The sequence below is a fragment of the Hordeum vulgare genome, chromosome 7H, assembly GCF_904849725.1.
Source record: "Hordeum vulgare subsp. vulgare chromosome 7H, MorexV3_pseudomolecules_assembly, whole genome shotgun sequence".
In the NCBI taxonomy this organism is placed as follows: domain Eukaryota; kingdom Viridiplantae; phylum Streptophyta; class Magnoliopsida; order Poales; family Poaceae; genus Hordeum; species Hordeum vulgare.
This window is the reverse complement of record NC_058524.1, coordinates 618,133,518-618,149,674: the sequence shown is the minus strand read 5'-3', so window position 1 is coordinate 618,149,674 and position 16,157 is coordinate 618,133,518. Positions and strand designations below refer to the sequence as shown.

The 16,157-nt window shown below is 48.6% G+C and overlaps 2 protein-coding genes across 2 annotated transcripts; both read left to right on the top strand.

Moving 5' to 3' along the window:
- Nucleotides 1-567: 567 nt before the first annotated feature.
- LOC123413627 (endoplasmin homolog) lies at nucleotides 568-5,824 on the top strand. The gene is made up of 15 exons (XM_045106564.1): nucleotides 568-702; nucleotides 1,419-1,539; nucleotides 1,629-1,782; nucleotides 1,875-1,955; nucleotides 2,048-2,159; nucleotides 2,328-2,454; nucleotides 2,578-2,716; nucleotides 2,939-3,056; nucleotides 3,148-3,329; nucleotides 3,436-3,651; nucleotides 3,739-3,904; nucleotides 3,985-4,123; nucleotides 4,211-4,361; nucleotides 4,873-5,277; nucleotides 5,375-5,824. Exons 1-15 carry the CDS (start codon nucleotides 636-638, stop codon nucleotides 5,624-5,626), a joined length of 2,430 nt encoding a protein of 809 aa, XP_044962499.1. The 5' UTR covers nucleotides 568-635; the 3' UTR covers nucleotides 5,627-5,824.
- Nucleotides 5,825-6,209: 385 nt separating this feature from the next.
- On the top strand, nucleotides 6,210-9,006 carry LOC123413629. The gene is made up of 5 exons (XM_045106566.1): nucleotides 6,210-6,354; nucleotides 6,453-6,521; nucleotides 7,181-8,113; nucleotides 8,200-8,358; nucleotides 8,508-9,006. The coding sequence occupies exons 1-5, from the start codon at nucleotides 6,310-6,312 to the stop codon at nucleotides 8,847-8,849; spliced, it is 1,548 nt and encodes a 515-aa protein (XP_044962501.1). The 5' UTR covers nucleotides 6,210-6,309; the 3' UTR covers nucleotides 8,850-9,006.
- Nucleotides 9,007-16,157: the final 7,151 nt, after the last annotated feature.

The following is a 16,157-nucleotide window of genomic DNA, read 5'->3' as shown; positions in this document are numbered from 1 at the left end:
TTGGAGACCCGGAGTTATTTCCTTTTTTTTTTGAGAGAGAGCAGACCTCGAGTGGTTTTGCACTGGATCGGTCCGGGACTCTTGGTAGCCCAGCCAGCCCGAAAGGCCCAGCAATTTCTCTCTCAGTCGTGACGTCCAACGCACGGCGACGAGTCTACACCCCGTTGACCGACCAGGCCGGCCCAGACGCACCCATCACGGCCTCTGGCCCACCACGAGTCCACCCCGGCGAACGAACGAATTATATCCACTCCACTGAGCCGCGGCGGAACTTTCTAGCGCATCGCGTCTCGTCGACGTCGACGACCCAATCCACACCAATCCCGTACCGCCAAGTGTCCGCCCCTTCAATAGACCCACGAGACCCCCGCCGTCCGATCGTCCAGCTCGCCCCGACGGACGGCCGGGGCACGCGCTCCACGTCGAGCTCCCCCACGCCATCCACTAAACGATCGCCACGTGGAACGACACGCATCGCGGCCGTCCGTCCGTCCGCGTGGCGGCATCCCCGCCCGCGCGGACCGGGCGTGCGGGGTCTCCTCCTCGCCCGTTTAAATGGCCATCTCCTCCTGGTCGAACGCGACGAACACTCACCAGTTTTGGTTGCAGCAGGCAGAGTGAAGCGGCCGGCGACGATGCGCAAGTGGGCGCTCTCCTGCGCGCTCCTCCTCGTCCTCCTCCTCACCACCCTCCCCGATCCAGGCAAGGCACCCTCCTCCCACTCCCCCGCCCCCCCGCCGCCTCTAGACCTCTCTCCTCCCCTGATTTTCTCGGTGATCTCCGCGGGAGGGCGGCGAATTTGGGTGGTAGCTCGTGATCCGTTGGGTTCGGAGGCAGCGCGCGCGGATTCGGTGCCAGGAGGCAGCTTGCCAGCTCTCCAGCCCGCGCGGCCGTTTGATTTTCGCGGCGGCACTTCACTCTGACGGTTGAATCCCGCGCCGCGCGATGAATTCCTGGAGGGGAATCCGGACGGAATTGCTTCCGGTGATTTGATCCGTTCGTGTAGAGGCTAGTGCTACCACGCGCGGTCTCTGATGGCGATTTCAGTCCAGTTTCCGCTCTAGATCTCGCATCTCGATTGGCAGCTCTGTCGCGAGCCACTCCGATCTGATGTGATAGCAGGGCCGCAGGGGTTCGTGCCGCGCTCGGCATTACTTGCTTATACTTCCTTCTTAGATCCGTCGTGAGTTATTAAATTTTCAGGCAAACTATGCGGCTAATTAAGGCTTGGGGTTTTGATAGGGTTTAGTCCAGTAACTCGGTAGATTTATGCACCAATCCAGTGTTTGCTTAGCTGAAACCTAGTGCTGCTTGCAACTGATCAAGTGCTCTTCTTAATGAATACTAACACTTGTGTCTATCTGCTGTAATTCTACACCAAATTCGAGTTGTTGGTCTGATCCTTGATGCTTCTGCAGCTAAGAAGCTCCAAGTCAATGCCGAGGAGAGCAGCGACGAGGTTGGCGATTTTCCCAAGGTAGAGGAGAAGCTTGGGGCCGTGCCCCATGGCTTGTCCACCGACTCCGAGGTTGTCCAGAGGTGCGCACTAATGCCTGGTCAACACTGATGGTTTCCAATTACAGTGTCATTCACATTCTGTATTGATGCTATGACTTTGATGTGTGAAGGGAGTCCGAGTCGATCTCGAGGAAGACCCTCAGGAACTCGGCCGAGAAGTTTGAGTTCCAGGCCGAGGTGTCCAGGCTCATGGACATCATCATCAACTCACTCTACAGCAACAAGGACATCTTCCTGAGGGAGCTCATTTCCAATGCATCTGATGTATGTATTGCAATTGATTCTGACCCCCTGTATTATGATTGCACTGTGGATGCTTGAAATTGAAACTAACGGGTGGTACCTTCATGTTGCAGGCTTTGGACAAGATTAGGTTCCTTGCCCTCACCGATAAGGAGGTTATGGGTGAAGGTGACACTGCTAAGCTTGAAATCCAGGTATGGTGAACTGCAGAGCTAATAACCTCTTCTGAATGCCATGTATTGCTTTTTGAATTGGTTGGTAAGGTATTTGCCGTGTCCACATGCAGATTAAGTTGGATAAGGAGAACAAGATTCTCTCTATTCGCGATAGGGGTGTTGGTATGACCAAGGAAGATCTCATTAAGAACCTTGGAACCATTGCCAAGTCTGGAACTTCAGGTACTGCTCTTTTCTACCGATTGCTCTGCTCTAAAATATTTGAAATCTCCAGTGCGAATTCAGCGTAATTTATTTGTTGGTGTGGGATATTGCACCAAATACCATCCAACATGTATGTGATCTTGAAATTTTCTCGTAAATAACATCAATTGCCTGCGCTTTTTGCAGCTTTTGTGGAAAAAATGCAGACTGGAGGTGACCTCAATCTCATTGGGCAGTTTGGTGTTGGTTTCTACTCAGTATACCTGGTTGCTGACTATGTTGAAGTGGTCAGCAAGCACAACGATGACAAACAGTAAGCCATCAACCAGTGCCCTTGTCCTTAGCACAGTACTGATGTCATATGCTTTTGGTTCGTTTTTTGTCTTCCTCTATGCAATTTTCTTGTTGCTGTTGTGACATTGTCCCTCTCTGATAGGTATGTATGGGAGTCCAAAGCTGATGGATCATTCGCTATTTCTGAGGATACATGGAATGAACCCCTGGGCCGTGGAACTGAGATCAAACTGCATCTCCGCGATGAGGCTAAGGAGTACTTGGAAGAAGGAAAGCTGAAGGTATCACCATATTAGCATGCCTTTTTGTTAGTGCAGTCTACTTTCAGTAAATTCTTGCTGTATCTGTACTTAAGAGCCAGTGCATCTGAATTATACCTGAAGGCTCTACCATAGGTCTTTCTGTGCAATAGTTCTATTTGAAGCATTATATGCCAAAACACATCTGCCAATTTGAGGCATTTTTTATGTATAGTTTGTTTAATATGGTTTCTTGTTTTGCAGGACTTGGTGAAGAAGTACTCTGAGTTCATCAACTTCCCCATCTACTTGTGGGCAACCAAGGAGGTTGATGTTGAAGTGCCAGCTGATGAGGAGGAATCAAACGAAGAGGAGGAATCAAGTAAGTTTTGCACTCAATGTGATCCATTCTTTCTAGATCATGTTGGTGTTGTGTGCATGCGATCACTAACACATTGTTGATTATTTTGTAGCCACAGAGACCACAGAGGAAGAAGAGACAGAAGATGATGAAGAGAAGAAGCCTAAGACAAAGACTGTAAAGGAAACTACTACTGAATGGGAGCTTCTTAATGATATGAAGGCCGTGTGGCTTCGTAGCCCCAAGGAGGTTACCGAAGAGGAGTATGCAAAGTTTTACCACTCACTTGCTAAGGTACATATGGTGTTTATGATTATACTTTATAGGAGATATGCCAATCTTTGTGACGTGGCTTGTAGAAGAAAATAAAGAACGCCTTCTAACTTGGCTTTTTCTGTAGGACTTTGGTGACGACAAGCCTATGTCTTGGAGCCACTTCAGTGCTGAGGGAGATGTTGAGTTCAAAGCTTTGCTCTTTGTTCCCCCGAAGGCTCCACATGATCTGTACGAGAGCTACTACAATGCTAACAAGTCAAACCTCAAGCTGTATGTTAGAAGGGTTTTCATCTCTGATGAATTCGATGATCTTCTTCCAAAATACCTCAGCTTTTTGATGGTACTGCATATTGACCTGTACAGTTTTATTTCTTTGTGATGCTTGACTTGCACAGGTTAACGTATAACATGCTATTTCTCTCTCTAGGGTATTGTTGACTCAGACACATTGCCCCTCAATGTATCCCGAGAAATGCTTCAACAACATAGCAGTCTGAAGACCATCAAGAAGAAACTGATCCGCAAGGCTCTTGACATGATTAGGAAACTTGCTGAGGAGGATCCTGATGAGTACAGCAACAAAGAAAAGACAGGTAACTAGGGTTACTGGCAAGTTTAAGTTACTTGCTATAATTTATGACTATAGTCCTTATAGATTGTGTTCTGTAAGCAGATGATGAAAAGAGTGCAATGGAGGAGAAGAAGGGCCAGTATGCCAAGTTCTGGAACGAGTTTGGCAAATCAGTCAAGCTGGGAATCATTGAAGATGCAACAAACAGGAACCGTCTTGCAAAGCTTCTGAGATTCGAGAGGTTTGTCCTGCATTCTGTATTCCAGTAGTATTCATGCTGTGTGGTTCTGTACACTGGGGCACATAATTCATATTTTTTCTGTTTCAGTTCCAAGTCAGATGGCAAACTTGTCTCCCTTGATGAGTATATTTCAAGGATGAAATCAGGGCAGAAGGACATCTTCTACCTTACAGGAAGCAGCAAGGAACAGCTAGAGAAATCTCCATTCCTTGAGCAGCTAACCAAGAAAAACTACGAGGTACGTTACTGTAATGTCCCCTTTTCTTCTCACTCTGGTTTACTAGTGTTCAGTGTAGAGCCGGGCACAGTATATCTATGCAACCGTGTTATCATTGAACTTGGTATTTCTTATGCTTACTTGTATGTGCACTTTCGAAAACCACTTTATCCAGTCAGGTTTACTAGTGTTCAGTGTAGATTCACTTGATGACTGTAGCTATTCAGTATATTCAAACACCACTTTATCCAAATCTGTTTCTTCACTGAAGATCACAAGACATAGTATGTTGCTATACAACATTTTAGGAGATTTCAAGACTCATTCTGATTCAAATGCACAGATTGAATTTCAATATGTAGTTACAGTATGTCGATTAGAATAGGTACCACCTGTTAAAGTCATGGATAAACTTCCAGATCCCTGTGAGGAGTTGTATACGTTGTGCTGGGCTTGGTCTTTTGCAACAGGTTGAGTTTGGAATCTGTATCAAGCTTGTGAAGTAACTCTGGCACCCCATTTTATCTGGCAGGTTATCTACTTCACCGACCCCGTGGATGAGTACCTGATGCAATACCTCATGGACTACGAGGACAAGAAGTTCCAGAACGTGTCCAAGGAGGGCCTGAAGCTCGGCAAGGACTCGAAGCTCAAGGACCTCAAGGAGTCGTTCAAGGAGCTGACCGACTGGTGGAAGAAGGCCCTGGACACGGAGGGCATTGACTCTGTGAAGATCAGCAACCGGCTGCACAACACCCCCTGTGTGGTGGTCACCTCCAAGTATGGATGGAGCTCCAACATGGAGAAGATCATGCAGGCACAGACCCTGTCGGACGCGAGCAAGCAGGCGTACATGCGCGGCAAGAGGGTCCTGGAGATCAACCCCCGGCACCCCATCATCAAGGAGCTCCGCGACAAGGTCGCCCAGGACAGCGACGTAAGTGCAGTCTCCCTATATGCCCTGATTGAGCTTTGCTTATGAACGCTTGTAAGACGGCTCTGCTTGGTTGTTAACATGACTTGCGTGTGTGCAGAGCGAGGGCCTGAAGCAGACGGCGAGGCTGGTGTACCAGACGGCGCTGATGGAGAGCGGGTTCAACCTGCCGGACCCCAAGGACTTTGCGTCGAGCATCTACCGGTCGGTGCAGAAGAGCCTGGACCTGAGCCCCGACGCTGCCGTGGAGGAGGAAGAGGAGGTGGAGGAGCCAGAGGTGGAGGAGAAGGAGTCGGCCAAGCAGGAGGCGGAGGAGCCGGAACACGAGCAGTACGACAAGGACGAGCTGTAGTTGCTCATATCGCCCATTTAGCTTTCATTTCATTAGAAAGAAATGTTGGACTGGAAATGTGATGGTTTTGAGGGACGTCCATTTTTACCGCGCGGAAGACGATTAATCATCGATCGTGATACGGGGGGTTTTGTCCGTGTAATGTACTACTGTACCTAGTTTCTTGTTTAATGACGATACCCTAGCTAGTTGGAATTAGCGTGCAGGCCCGGTTTCCTCAGTCAGAAGCGCCCTTTTGTTTTGTATACTTTTATATGCTGTTTTGGTTTCTTGGCGGTGGTACGAGCAGAGTTACAGGAATCAATAATGGGGTTACGAAGGTAGTCTGCTCGTACTGAATTTTTATATTTTATTAATGCAGGGTTATCAGGCTAGTTCCAAGGTTGAGTCCGTGTGGTTAGCTGCTATTATCTGGAAACAGGAGCGAGTTTGCTTTGGATTTTGTGGTGCCGAAATCGATTTTAGACTGGAACGGAAATGGATTATTTGCCCCATTTTATATCAGAAGTTCACAAGTGTCTATGTGATGTGTGCACTGACTCAAGTCTCAAGAGGTGGGGGAAAGGAAAATAAATGAAATCGTCCCTGGGTTGCTACTTCCCACTCCCAGTTCCCATTTACACAGCGCTTCGTTGGCAATAAATGAAAGCGGACCGAGCTCCACCCAACTTGCAGTGGCAGCAATGGCGGCTCCTCCCCCTCCCCCTCTCGCTCCTCTAGATCCGCAGGTAAGCACCCACCACTGTCCGTCCCATCCTCTTGGTGTTCCTCTGTTCCTCATTAGTACTACTAGGTTTCTCCATTAACGCCCCACCTCCCCGTGCAGCTGCAGACCATGGCGACGAGCGGCGCCGGCGAAGAGCACCACCACCACGGCCCCGGCGACGAGCCGTCCGTAACTTCCCTCCCGGCTCCCGCTTCATGTGTGTGTGTGTGTGTGTGTGATGCTAGTCCTCTGCGGTGTTTTTCTCCACGGATCTGTGCCTATGGGGCGAAAAATCGGTGTCTTGCTGCCTGCAGGGCAGGGGGCTTGGGTTGCTGTCCACTTCATTTTCTTCTTCTTCAAGTGAGGCTTTGTTTGCGTCTAGGGTTTCTCGCTCAAGTTGTTCGCTAGAGCAGAGCAGATTAGAGGGCACCAGCTTCCTTGAGTTGCTGTTAGCCAAAGCAAAGAGATTGGTCGGTCCCTTCTGATGAATGCAGCCCTGTTTTTTTTTCTAGTTCTGCATTCGTGAATTCGAAGGGAAAATTAGTTCTCTGTCTTCGAGCAAAATGGACTCGAAACTGTCCATCCTCTCTAGGAGCCCCCACAGCCAGACACAACTATCCTACACGCCTGTAACAGAGTACATGCAAGATTGTTACAAATAAGACCGTAAAACACCCACCCAGTAAAAACTCCAAAAAACAAAGATAAGATTTGCAATTCTGCATCTGCTCCGATTTCTCGCTTTCCAATGTGTACACTTTGAGCGTTGTGCATTTTGATTCTCAGTAAACTAGTGCCTATTCCGCTCGTCTCGTCTGCCAGTCTAACACTCCAGGCCCTTGTCGCAGGAGATTCTACATGCTATAGTGTCACTGCTCCCACTCAAAGAGGCTGTGAGGATCAGTATTCTTTCAACAAGTTGGAAAATGCTCTGGACATTCCACTGTAATCTGTGTTTTTATGGGCCCAATGAAACGGATCATGACCCTTCAACTTCAGTGCCCCGTTTCGAATCTTATGGGCCGGACGCCTTTCGTGAAGCCATTGATGAATATCTCGAAACAAAACAGGCTAAGCTGAAAATAAAACGAGATAAGTTCATTGAGGATGTGAATTGTGTTATTCAACGGCATAGTGGGGTAGGAGTCAGTAAGTTCAGCATCAGGTGTGGCCTGCACAAGGAGGACTTTGATCATCTTGACAGATGGATTAGCTTTGCCGCTTTGTCGAGGGCGAAGATTGTAGATTTTGACCTGAAGAAAAATGATTCGCCGTCTAAAGAAGTTAATCAGTTCCCTCTTGAGGCCTTAATTGTTCAAGGCAGCTCCTCTTGTGTGGAGTCCTTGTATCTTGCTGATGCTTCTATAAAGCCACACTCTGGCATACGTGGCGTCACAGTACTCAGAAGACTTGTTCTGGAAATTATTGAGATATCCGGAGACTTTTCAAGTTTTTTGGCAAATTGTTCAGCACTTGAGGACCTAGAGATGATCCGGTGCTCCGGTGTAACCAATTTAAGCATACCGCAGCAACTTCATAAACTTCAGCATTTGCTAATTGACGGAATGGGTGTCGAGACGGTTGAGTCTCATGCTGCCGATCTTGCTCATTTTGAGTACAAAGGAAAAGAGATTCCTATAATACTTCATGGTCGCTCAAAGTTAGAGAAGGCGACAATAATGTTTCAAGGCAGCAATGGACTGGCCCGTGTATTCACTGCAGTTCCGATCATTTTGCGAGTGAAGATGCTAAAAGTGGAAGCTCTTATATTTCGTGAACAGGTTAGCCGGTGTCTACTTATTTAATTTTGTTTTCTGACCTCATAGTTATCTCTGATGTCATTCATTTTGGCTTTATAAATTTGCAGTTGGGCAAGCTGACACCAAGGCCAGACCACATATTTATACATTTGAGGCATATGACTTGTGAAATAGCTTTCCTATTTGATTACCTAGCAAGTTTGAGTGTTCTTCAACTGGCCCGCTGTTTGGATGTTGCACCCCAACTGGAGACGCTGGACTTGAATGTGAGTGTCATTTTATTCGTATAGTTAGATAAATAGACGGACCTCTAGTATATTTAAATATATATATGCATGCTTGCATCCATTATTCTCAGGTAAAGATCAACACATGTATTATTTCTGACCGACTGGCTGCTAACTTCCAAATGCAGATGTTGTATCCAGACAGCAAGGTTTGGGTGCATGATGATTTGGTGGTAGAGGAAGGCCCCCATATGCGCCGCCACGAACACCTTAAGACCGTCTACATCAGCGGGTTCCGGTGCTACGCGGGTCAGAGTAAGCTGGCGTGTTGTATCTTGGAAAATGCTTGCGTTCTTGAGCACATGAGAATACAGCCACGGTTCCTGACCATGACCAGGACATCGCGTTATGATAGCTGGCCCAATGAGGGCGTCAGAGGAAGATTTTTACCAGAGGCTCGTGAATGGGCACAAGTCACCTCAGAGCGCTTCGGTAAGGTGATCACCGTCTTAGATGACCCTTCAGAGTGATCATGTCATTATCTATGCCTCTTCAAACTTATTATGAGAGGTTATTTTGTTTGCCCCCAATGTAGTAGCGTAAAAGCTCGAACGGAATTGCAACTCTCTTTCTGTTCATTTACCTTTGCCTAGTCCTGTGAAAGAAGTTAAAACTATGTTTGATCAAGCTGGAACGGTTTAACGCGAGGAGCGGTGACGGCAACGAAGGACTATGTCCCGGGGCCGATGTTCGCCGCCGTCTCCCTGCGTGCTCACATGGCATATCCGAGGTGGACCATGCCCTGTCATAAACGTGTTTAAATTGGCCAACCTCGCAACTAAGAGAAAGTGACAGCGATTTGAGGCGCAATACCACGATAATGGTACTCCCTGTTTCAAAATAAATGATGCAAATTTAGGATCAAGTTAGTACAACTTTTGTACTAAAACAACAACACTTATTTTAGAGCGGAGGAAGTATTATGTTAGATTTCATAATATGATAACTCTTTTTTTTGAACTGAAGGCAAAGGTGGTAGGTTTTTGCTATTTGCTCTATTAAAAAAAATATGAATGTTATTTGTCAGAGTGTGCGACGAGCTTCGACATATGGAAACTCAACGCATCTTTCTCATTGACTTTGTGTTTTGACTACTGGTATAAAATTACGATCCCAAAAGTCACACACATCATCTTAACGCTGAGAACAATTTATAGACATGTTATTTCCACTTGGTTAGAGTATCTATAGCTGAACTCCTCAAACCCTACTCAAACGTTCGGGCAGACCGTTCGGTCATGAAAAATCGACCCAGATAGACTTCCTAAATAAGCCTCAAACGTCCGGACTGACCGATACACCTCATTTCCAGCTTAAATATGGGGCGGATATGGACGCTCCCGGGCACGCCCGTCTAACTGTCTGGCCCACCACCGACCCCATCGACACGTCTGGCCCACCACCGACCCCATCGACACGTCAGCTCGGCCCACCATGGATCCCACTAAATAACCGAATCAGTAAAACCCTAGACATCCAACACTTCACTCTCTGTCCACTCCATTTCTCCTCCCCACGCTCCCATTCGATGGCCGGCGATGGAAGCAGCTCCGACGGGTCGAACGTCGATATGGAGGAGGTGGCCCTCCGCATCGCGTTGCGTCGGTCGCTACAGGACCAGGGCAGCCCCGGTGACAATGGATCTGCATCCTCAGGGATCGTCGCACGCCCTTCTCGCGAGGCGTGCAACTTCGGTTGCTTCCACTCCGGGAGGTCCGCTCCAGGTCAGGTACGCCTTCCACCTCCACCACCTTCTGCTCCGGAAGCGGTGCCCGACCATCGCTGGGTCCTCGTGCCCGCGTTGGGGACGGGGCGTGCGAGGGCGCATGAATCCGAGGCGCGTGCAACCCGTCGCGAGCGGCAGCAGGCTAGGGAGAGGGGGGAGGCACTGGCCGTGCGATGCTCGACCTCGAGCACGTCGGTCGACCCCAAGGACGCGCTCCTGGCGGGCGTCCTTCGTTGCTTGCCGACGACGGCAAAGATGGATGCGCGCTGCCTCCGCCACAAGAGTGCCAAGGCGCTCCGACTAGCCATCCAGTTCACGGAGCGCGAGACAACAGAAGAGGCGGCGAAAGCAGCCCGCCACGTGAAGGAGCAGGAGCCCGTGCTCCGCGGGCTGTCCGGCATGCGGTGCAGCTCTGACGAGGACGACATCGACGTCTCCACCACGTCCGACTCCGATGACGACGACGCTTCACCGCACGTCGACGCCTACACGGAGGAGGGGCATAGCGGCGTGGATGACCGGAAGGGGAAGGGGCGGCGAGGAAATGGTGATTTCCTCCGCCCTTCCCCATTTTGTTCATATTTTAATTATGCTTAGGTAGTTTGTAGTATGAATTTGCCGATGAACTATGATCCTTTTGATCGGCGAAGCAATTCAATCCGATGGAAGATGATGATCTCTAGTTTTACGTAGCGTTGCATGCGTTTGTATGGATATGAGGGTTCGGCTATGAGGGATGCGGATGTGGAAGGAAAAAAGTAAGGCGCGTCCAGTCAATGCCCGCGGATGCGTCCATGGTCGTATGAGGGACCGTATTTGAGGGGTCCGTTTGTAGATGCTCTTACAAGGTTATATTAACTTTATCCCATCTTACTAGATGCCACTCTTCATTCATGTGAGACTTGCATGTATGACATCAACTCTTTATTTGTTGGTACCACTTGAATGGGTGGAGATCCTCTTATCTGCGTATGAGGGATCCGTCTGTAGATGCTCTTACAAGGTTATATTAACTTTGTTCCCATCTTACTAGACGTCATTCTTCATTCATGTGAGACTTGCACGTATGACATCAAGTCTTTATTTGTTGGTACCACTCAGTGGCGGAGCCAGTTCTTTTGTGAAGCCCGAGCAAGCTTTAGTCTAAGCTTGAAACTAGAAATCAAAACTGAATGTTCCGGTACATATTAACATACCCCTAAACTTTGGAAACACAATTCCAAAATAATAATGGAGTGAAAATATGACCATAGCGGTCATGCAGATCTAGTTTAAAGTGAGCTAATATATGATATATTAATATTAAGTTTTATACACTACTGGAATCTGGTTCTTTGTCAAGTACGAAAGTACTCGACGAAGGCCGATATCAACTCGGCAACCTATTTGTCGAGTGTGACACTCGACAAACCCTACTCGACATACCTCCTTTCGACAAAGAGAGCTTCGCCGAGTTCCTTCCTCGGATACTGCATAAAGGGTTCGTCGGGTGTAAAATGAGCCACCACACAATGTTAGGTAATGAGAGCTCCGACGGGTTCCTTCCTGCACTTTTTAGCAAACCACCCTGTGTCAATCCGCCTCGTTGTGTGCTATCTACTTCATCACTCTAGCCAGGGCCAATAGATAGCACACACCTGATAGGGGGGGCTCTCTGGCATCAGGAGTCAGGGCAGCCGCCCTGCCCCCCTTCCCTCCTCAGGACCAGGCATGCCTATATTTGAAATAGATATAAGGGTTCGCGGACTGTCCGGGTGTATAGTGATGATATGAAGGGTTCGATTTGATCATTTTTTTATATATTCAGTCACTGACTGGACGTGTCCACAAATGTATGAGAGATCGTTTAAGGGATCCGGTTATAGAAACTAACAACTCGAAGTGTTGTGTGTTGTTGTGTCTGCTTGTTTCCTCTCGTTTAATTAATTCCTTTTGAAGAAGGGAATAGCTGCCCATGACCTGATGAACAGTACGTGGACTGTGCATGGTAGGCAGAGTTAATTAGCCCATGACAATGCTTGGTAGGATCCCATTGTTTTTCTTTGCTCAAAACGATAAATAAGAAGCGCACTGTTCATACATAGCTGCCCGGACAAACGACGATGCATATCAGACTTTGCCTCATTGTTTATTACCTGTGTACGCTGTCCCATGGCCAAAGAGCCCGGGCAAGTGCCCGGGGTGGCCGGACGCCGGCTCCGCCACCGGTACCACTTGAATGGGTGGAGATCCTCTTAACTTCTTTTTAACACAGTTCAGACATATACCCATCTCCAATGACTGTACGGACGCATACCTTACACATATGGGCATCTTGCGGAGACCGAACCGACATATTATCTTGAGATTGATAAAGTTGTCATAGACGATTTCTTAGTCGACGGTAGAATATCTTCTCTCATGGAATCGCATATCATCAAAATATAATGCTTGAAATAAATTTAAAGAAATGCAAGCACCTGTGTTAAGTTTTGGACTTCTTAGTCGACGGTGGAATATCTTCTCTCATGATACGAGTGCCTCCTAACTATCCACGCAAATACTCTTAACTTGACCTCAACTAAGTTTGGGTGGCTGGCATGTGGGACCTCTTTGTTTGTTGGCCTACATGTAAGCGACTATAAGAGCAACTCTAGCAGACCCCGCAAAATCTTGACCCGCAAAACGCGTTTGCGGTTTCACTTAGATCTCGTTTACGGGTCGAAAATGAATGCGGCCGAACAGAAACCGTAAATGAAACTGCATAATTTGAAAATATAGTTTCGCGGGAAGTTTATACTACATACTACATAGATTACATACTACATACTACATCAGTGTGAGCTCAGTCCTCCTCGTCGGAGCTGCCGAGATCGATGTACATCGCCTTCTGCTCCTCGCGGATGCGCCGCCACTCATCGTCCTTCGCCTTGGCGGCGAGGTTGGCCTCGACCGCCTGCCGCCACGGGAGGTCTTCAATCTCCTCGTCGCGGCACTGGCGCTCCGCCTTCTCGTGCAAGCTGTGCTCGGCAATGGCGGACGCAATCGCGTCCACGTCGGCGACGAAGTCCTCCGGCCCGACGACTCGTGGCGGCCGAGCTCCTCGGGCTCCTCCTTGACGGCGACGACGTCCTCCGGCTCCTCCGACCACTGCCTCTTCACGAGAAGAAGGCGCGCGGAAGAGGAGGAGCTACCGGCGTAGGACGATCCCGCGACCGAGGACGAGCCCGCGGCGACATGCCGACGGTCGTACTCGTCCGTCTCCCGAACGAGGAAGCTCGCCGGTGGCGACATGCCGCGGTTGGTCCACCTCCGGGCCCCGCGCTTCCTCGCGGCGTCCGAACGGACGTGCCACTCGCGCTCGAGGTCGCTTCCGCCGCCGGATCTATTGCCGGAGCCGCGTCCGGAGCTCGACATTGCGGCTGGAGGCGGGGGAGGCGGTCGCCGGCGGCGAGAAATGTGGAGAAGGGGTGGGGAATCGCGGGGGTACGGCGGCGGCGGGGGATAGGGTTTTGACCCACAAATGTGCCGCGAAACCATAGATATAGTGGTCGGGGCGTGCGTTTTGCGGGCCGCGGCAATTTTTTTACGGGCCGGGCGAGTATGCGGGCTCTGTTCTAGCCGGAAAAATGGGCCTAACCCGCATACTCGCCGGACTTTTACGGGTTTGCCTCTTTTGCGGGTCCGCTAGAGTTGTTGTAAAGCACCTAAAGCCTCAGAGGATCCCAAACCTATTAAAGCCATCTATCTAGCTCTACATGACATTGAAGCCTGAAAGGATCCCAAACCTATTAAAGCCATCTATCTAGCTCTACATGACATTGCAATGCCTAAACACATGTGAATTAATTAAAACCTAGTAACCAAACAATATTATTGAAGTAACTATTCCCAAAAACATGGCAAATGGTGGCCACAAAAACATCATCAAAACATAACAACGTGCATCTTTGAGGCCCGGGCATGGATGCAATGAGCCAATCGACGGCGGGTGAGCCTTTTGCTACGATGCTGCTAGGAAGCACGCGCACAGGAGGGGCCGATGTTGTGACACGCTCGCATTGGTACCATGAGATGCAATGCTACAACTACACTCACAACCGAGTGATGTTGTGACCTTTGACGGAGTATGTCCTTGGCCTTCTCCTCCTCCTTCTCCTTCTTCTCTTCTTCTTCTTCTTCTTCTTCTTCTTCTTCTTCTTTCTTTACATTTTTCCTATTTCTTCTCCTCTTCTTGGAGCTCAATTAGCTAACTATGTCTTTTTGGAGCTATATGGGCTAATTATCCCATTTTAGAGGAAAACAAGATAAGTATATAATATTAATGAGCTAACCAAGGTTCTTATGCCATTTTGAGGTTATTATGGCATTTTGGAGCTAAATGGGCTAATTATGTCATTGTTGGGGAAATTAAGGCAAGGAGAATATAAAAGAGGAGAAAAGAAACTTAATGTAGTGGTCATCAAGGAGGAGAAACACCTGGAGAAGGGTCGTGCGATGCCGCTCGGGAGTTATTCTGCAGAAAAGATATTTTGCAATGGCTCAGTTAGCATGATGACACTCAATTATTAATACTAGTTTATAATGAAACTCACCGTGTCAATCAAAGAGAAGACGGGCATCGGCGAAGGGACTTTGACCGCTCTTCTCGCACAGACCCTGAAGAGTGGGTCGTATTAGTTAGTAATGAAACAGACATTTCACACATGATTTGGCTAATGTGAAAAAAACTTACCACAAAAAGCTCGTACAGGGCCCGTTGACCCGCCTCATTCCGGGCCCTCTCCTCCTCAATCAATCGTGCCGTGGTCTGGTCCCTCTCATCAAGAGCAGCCTGAAGAGTAGCCTGGCTTGCCAATCTCTCTTTCTCAAGAGCAGCCTGGTTTGCCGCTCTCTCTTTCTGAAGAGCAGCCTGAAACACCATTCCTCGTTACCACAGTAATGATCTATGGTGACACACATAATGAAATGGATGAAAGTTTTCTTAGTCCGTACAACTAACCTCGATGGCAAGATCGACTGGCCGTGGAAGACACGTTATCTCAGGACAGCTGCTCGACTGGCGCGCCTTGATCTCCGGGAGAGTGAGTGGACAACGTATTATCCCATCTCCAATGGCCATCGAGCCATGGGGCCCCCCGCCACCAGATATCATCACCAGCTCTGGATCCAAAGGTTCCTGGCTCGGGTTAAAGTCATCCCCTTTCGTAGCCTTCCCCGTGTCCTGGTATGTCACGAGCTTGTGGTGGGATGATATGTTGGTGAAGTTATTTGGATCATCCAGGTCAGACTCAGAGAATGCATTCGCCTTCTTGTACGAGGCAGTATGGGCCATGCCATAAAGGTCGTACAAGTGTGGCATCTCCGTCTTATTGTGATGCACCTAAAAAAGAGGAACAAAATATTAGCATGAAGAATGAATTGCATGAATCATGAAGCAAATCACATACCCAGTTTCGTCCGAACTGAAGTAAGTTGGTGCTGCCTTGATGGTGTGTCACACCAACCATTTGGCTACGCCGATCCTTCGCATTGTTGTGGACGGCTCGCCAGCTTCATGTGCACCACTCATCAACTAACGCCTCCCAACAATCCATCTTATCCGCACACCATCTCGGGGGCACCTGTAAGTTATTAGAAAGAATTTTGAGCGCTACGCCTATGAATGAAATCAAGAAAACTACGTAGAAGGACTTAAGAATAGGTAATTACCTTCATGTATTGCTCCTTCTTCAGAAACTTTCCGCGGCAATCCTTCTTCTGCTTCTTAATACCACGCGTGGCGTAGTAGTCTCGAATAGCCTGCGGCCGAGCCTCGTGGCGTAAGATCTGTAGTAACCGCCTACACCCGGCCTCGACAACCTTGGCCGCCTCCTCCTCATATCCATCCTCACACCTATAGAAGGTCTGCAATCAAATGTGAAAACACGGATTAGTACAATAATTAGCTATATTGTTAATTTTAGATTGTGTAAAAGGATAATTTACCCAAAAGCTCTTGATCACCATCTCGGCCCTCATGTGGCACAAGACACTATCTATAATCTCCTCCGACGCGGCCTGCGCAGCCTCG

Excerpts from the sequence above, each read along its gene's own strand:
- LOC123413629 (XM_045106566.1), top strand. The coding sequence starts at position 6,310 with ATGGCGGCTCCTCCCCCTCCCCCTCTCGCTCCTCTAGATCCGCAG. Across the intron at positions 6,522-7,180 it reads GCCCCGGCGACGAGCCGTCC|GAGATTCTACATGCTATAGT; the intron begins GTAACTTCCCTC and ends CCCTTGTCGCAG. Across the intron at positions 8,114-8,199 it reads CTCTTATATTTCGTGAACAG|TTGGGCAAGCTGACACCAAG; the intron begins GTTAGCCGGTGT and ends ATAAATTTGCAG.
- LOC123413627 (XM_045106564.1), top strand. The coding sequence starts at position 636 with ATGCGCAAGTGGGCGCTCTCCTGCGCGCTCCTCCTCGTCCTCCTCCTC. Across the intron at positions 1,956-2,047 it reads CTGCTAAGCTTGAAATCCAG|ATTAAGTTGGATAAGGAGAA; the intron begins GTATGGTGAACT and ends GTCCACATGCAG. Across the intron at positions 3,057-3,147 it reads AAACGAAGAGGAGGAATCAA|CCACAGAGACCACAGAGGAA; the intron begins GTAAGTTTTGCA and ends ATTATTTTGTAG.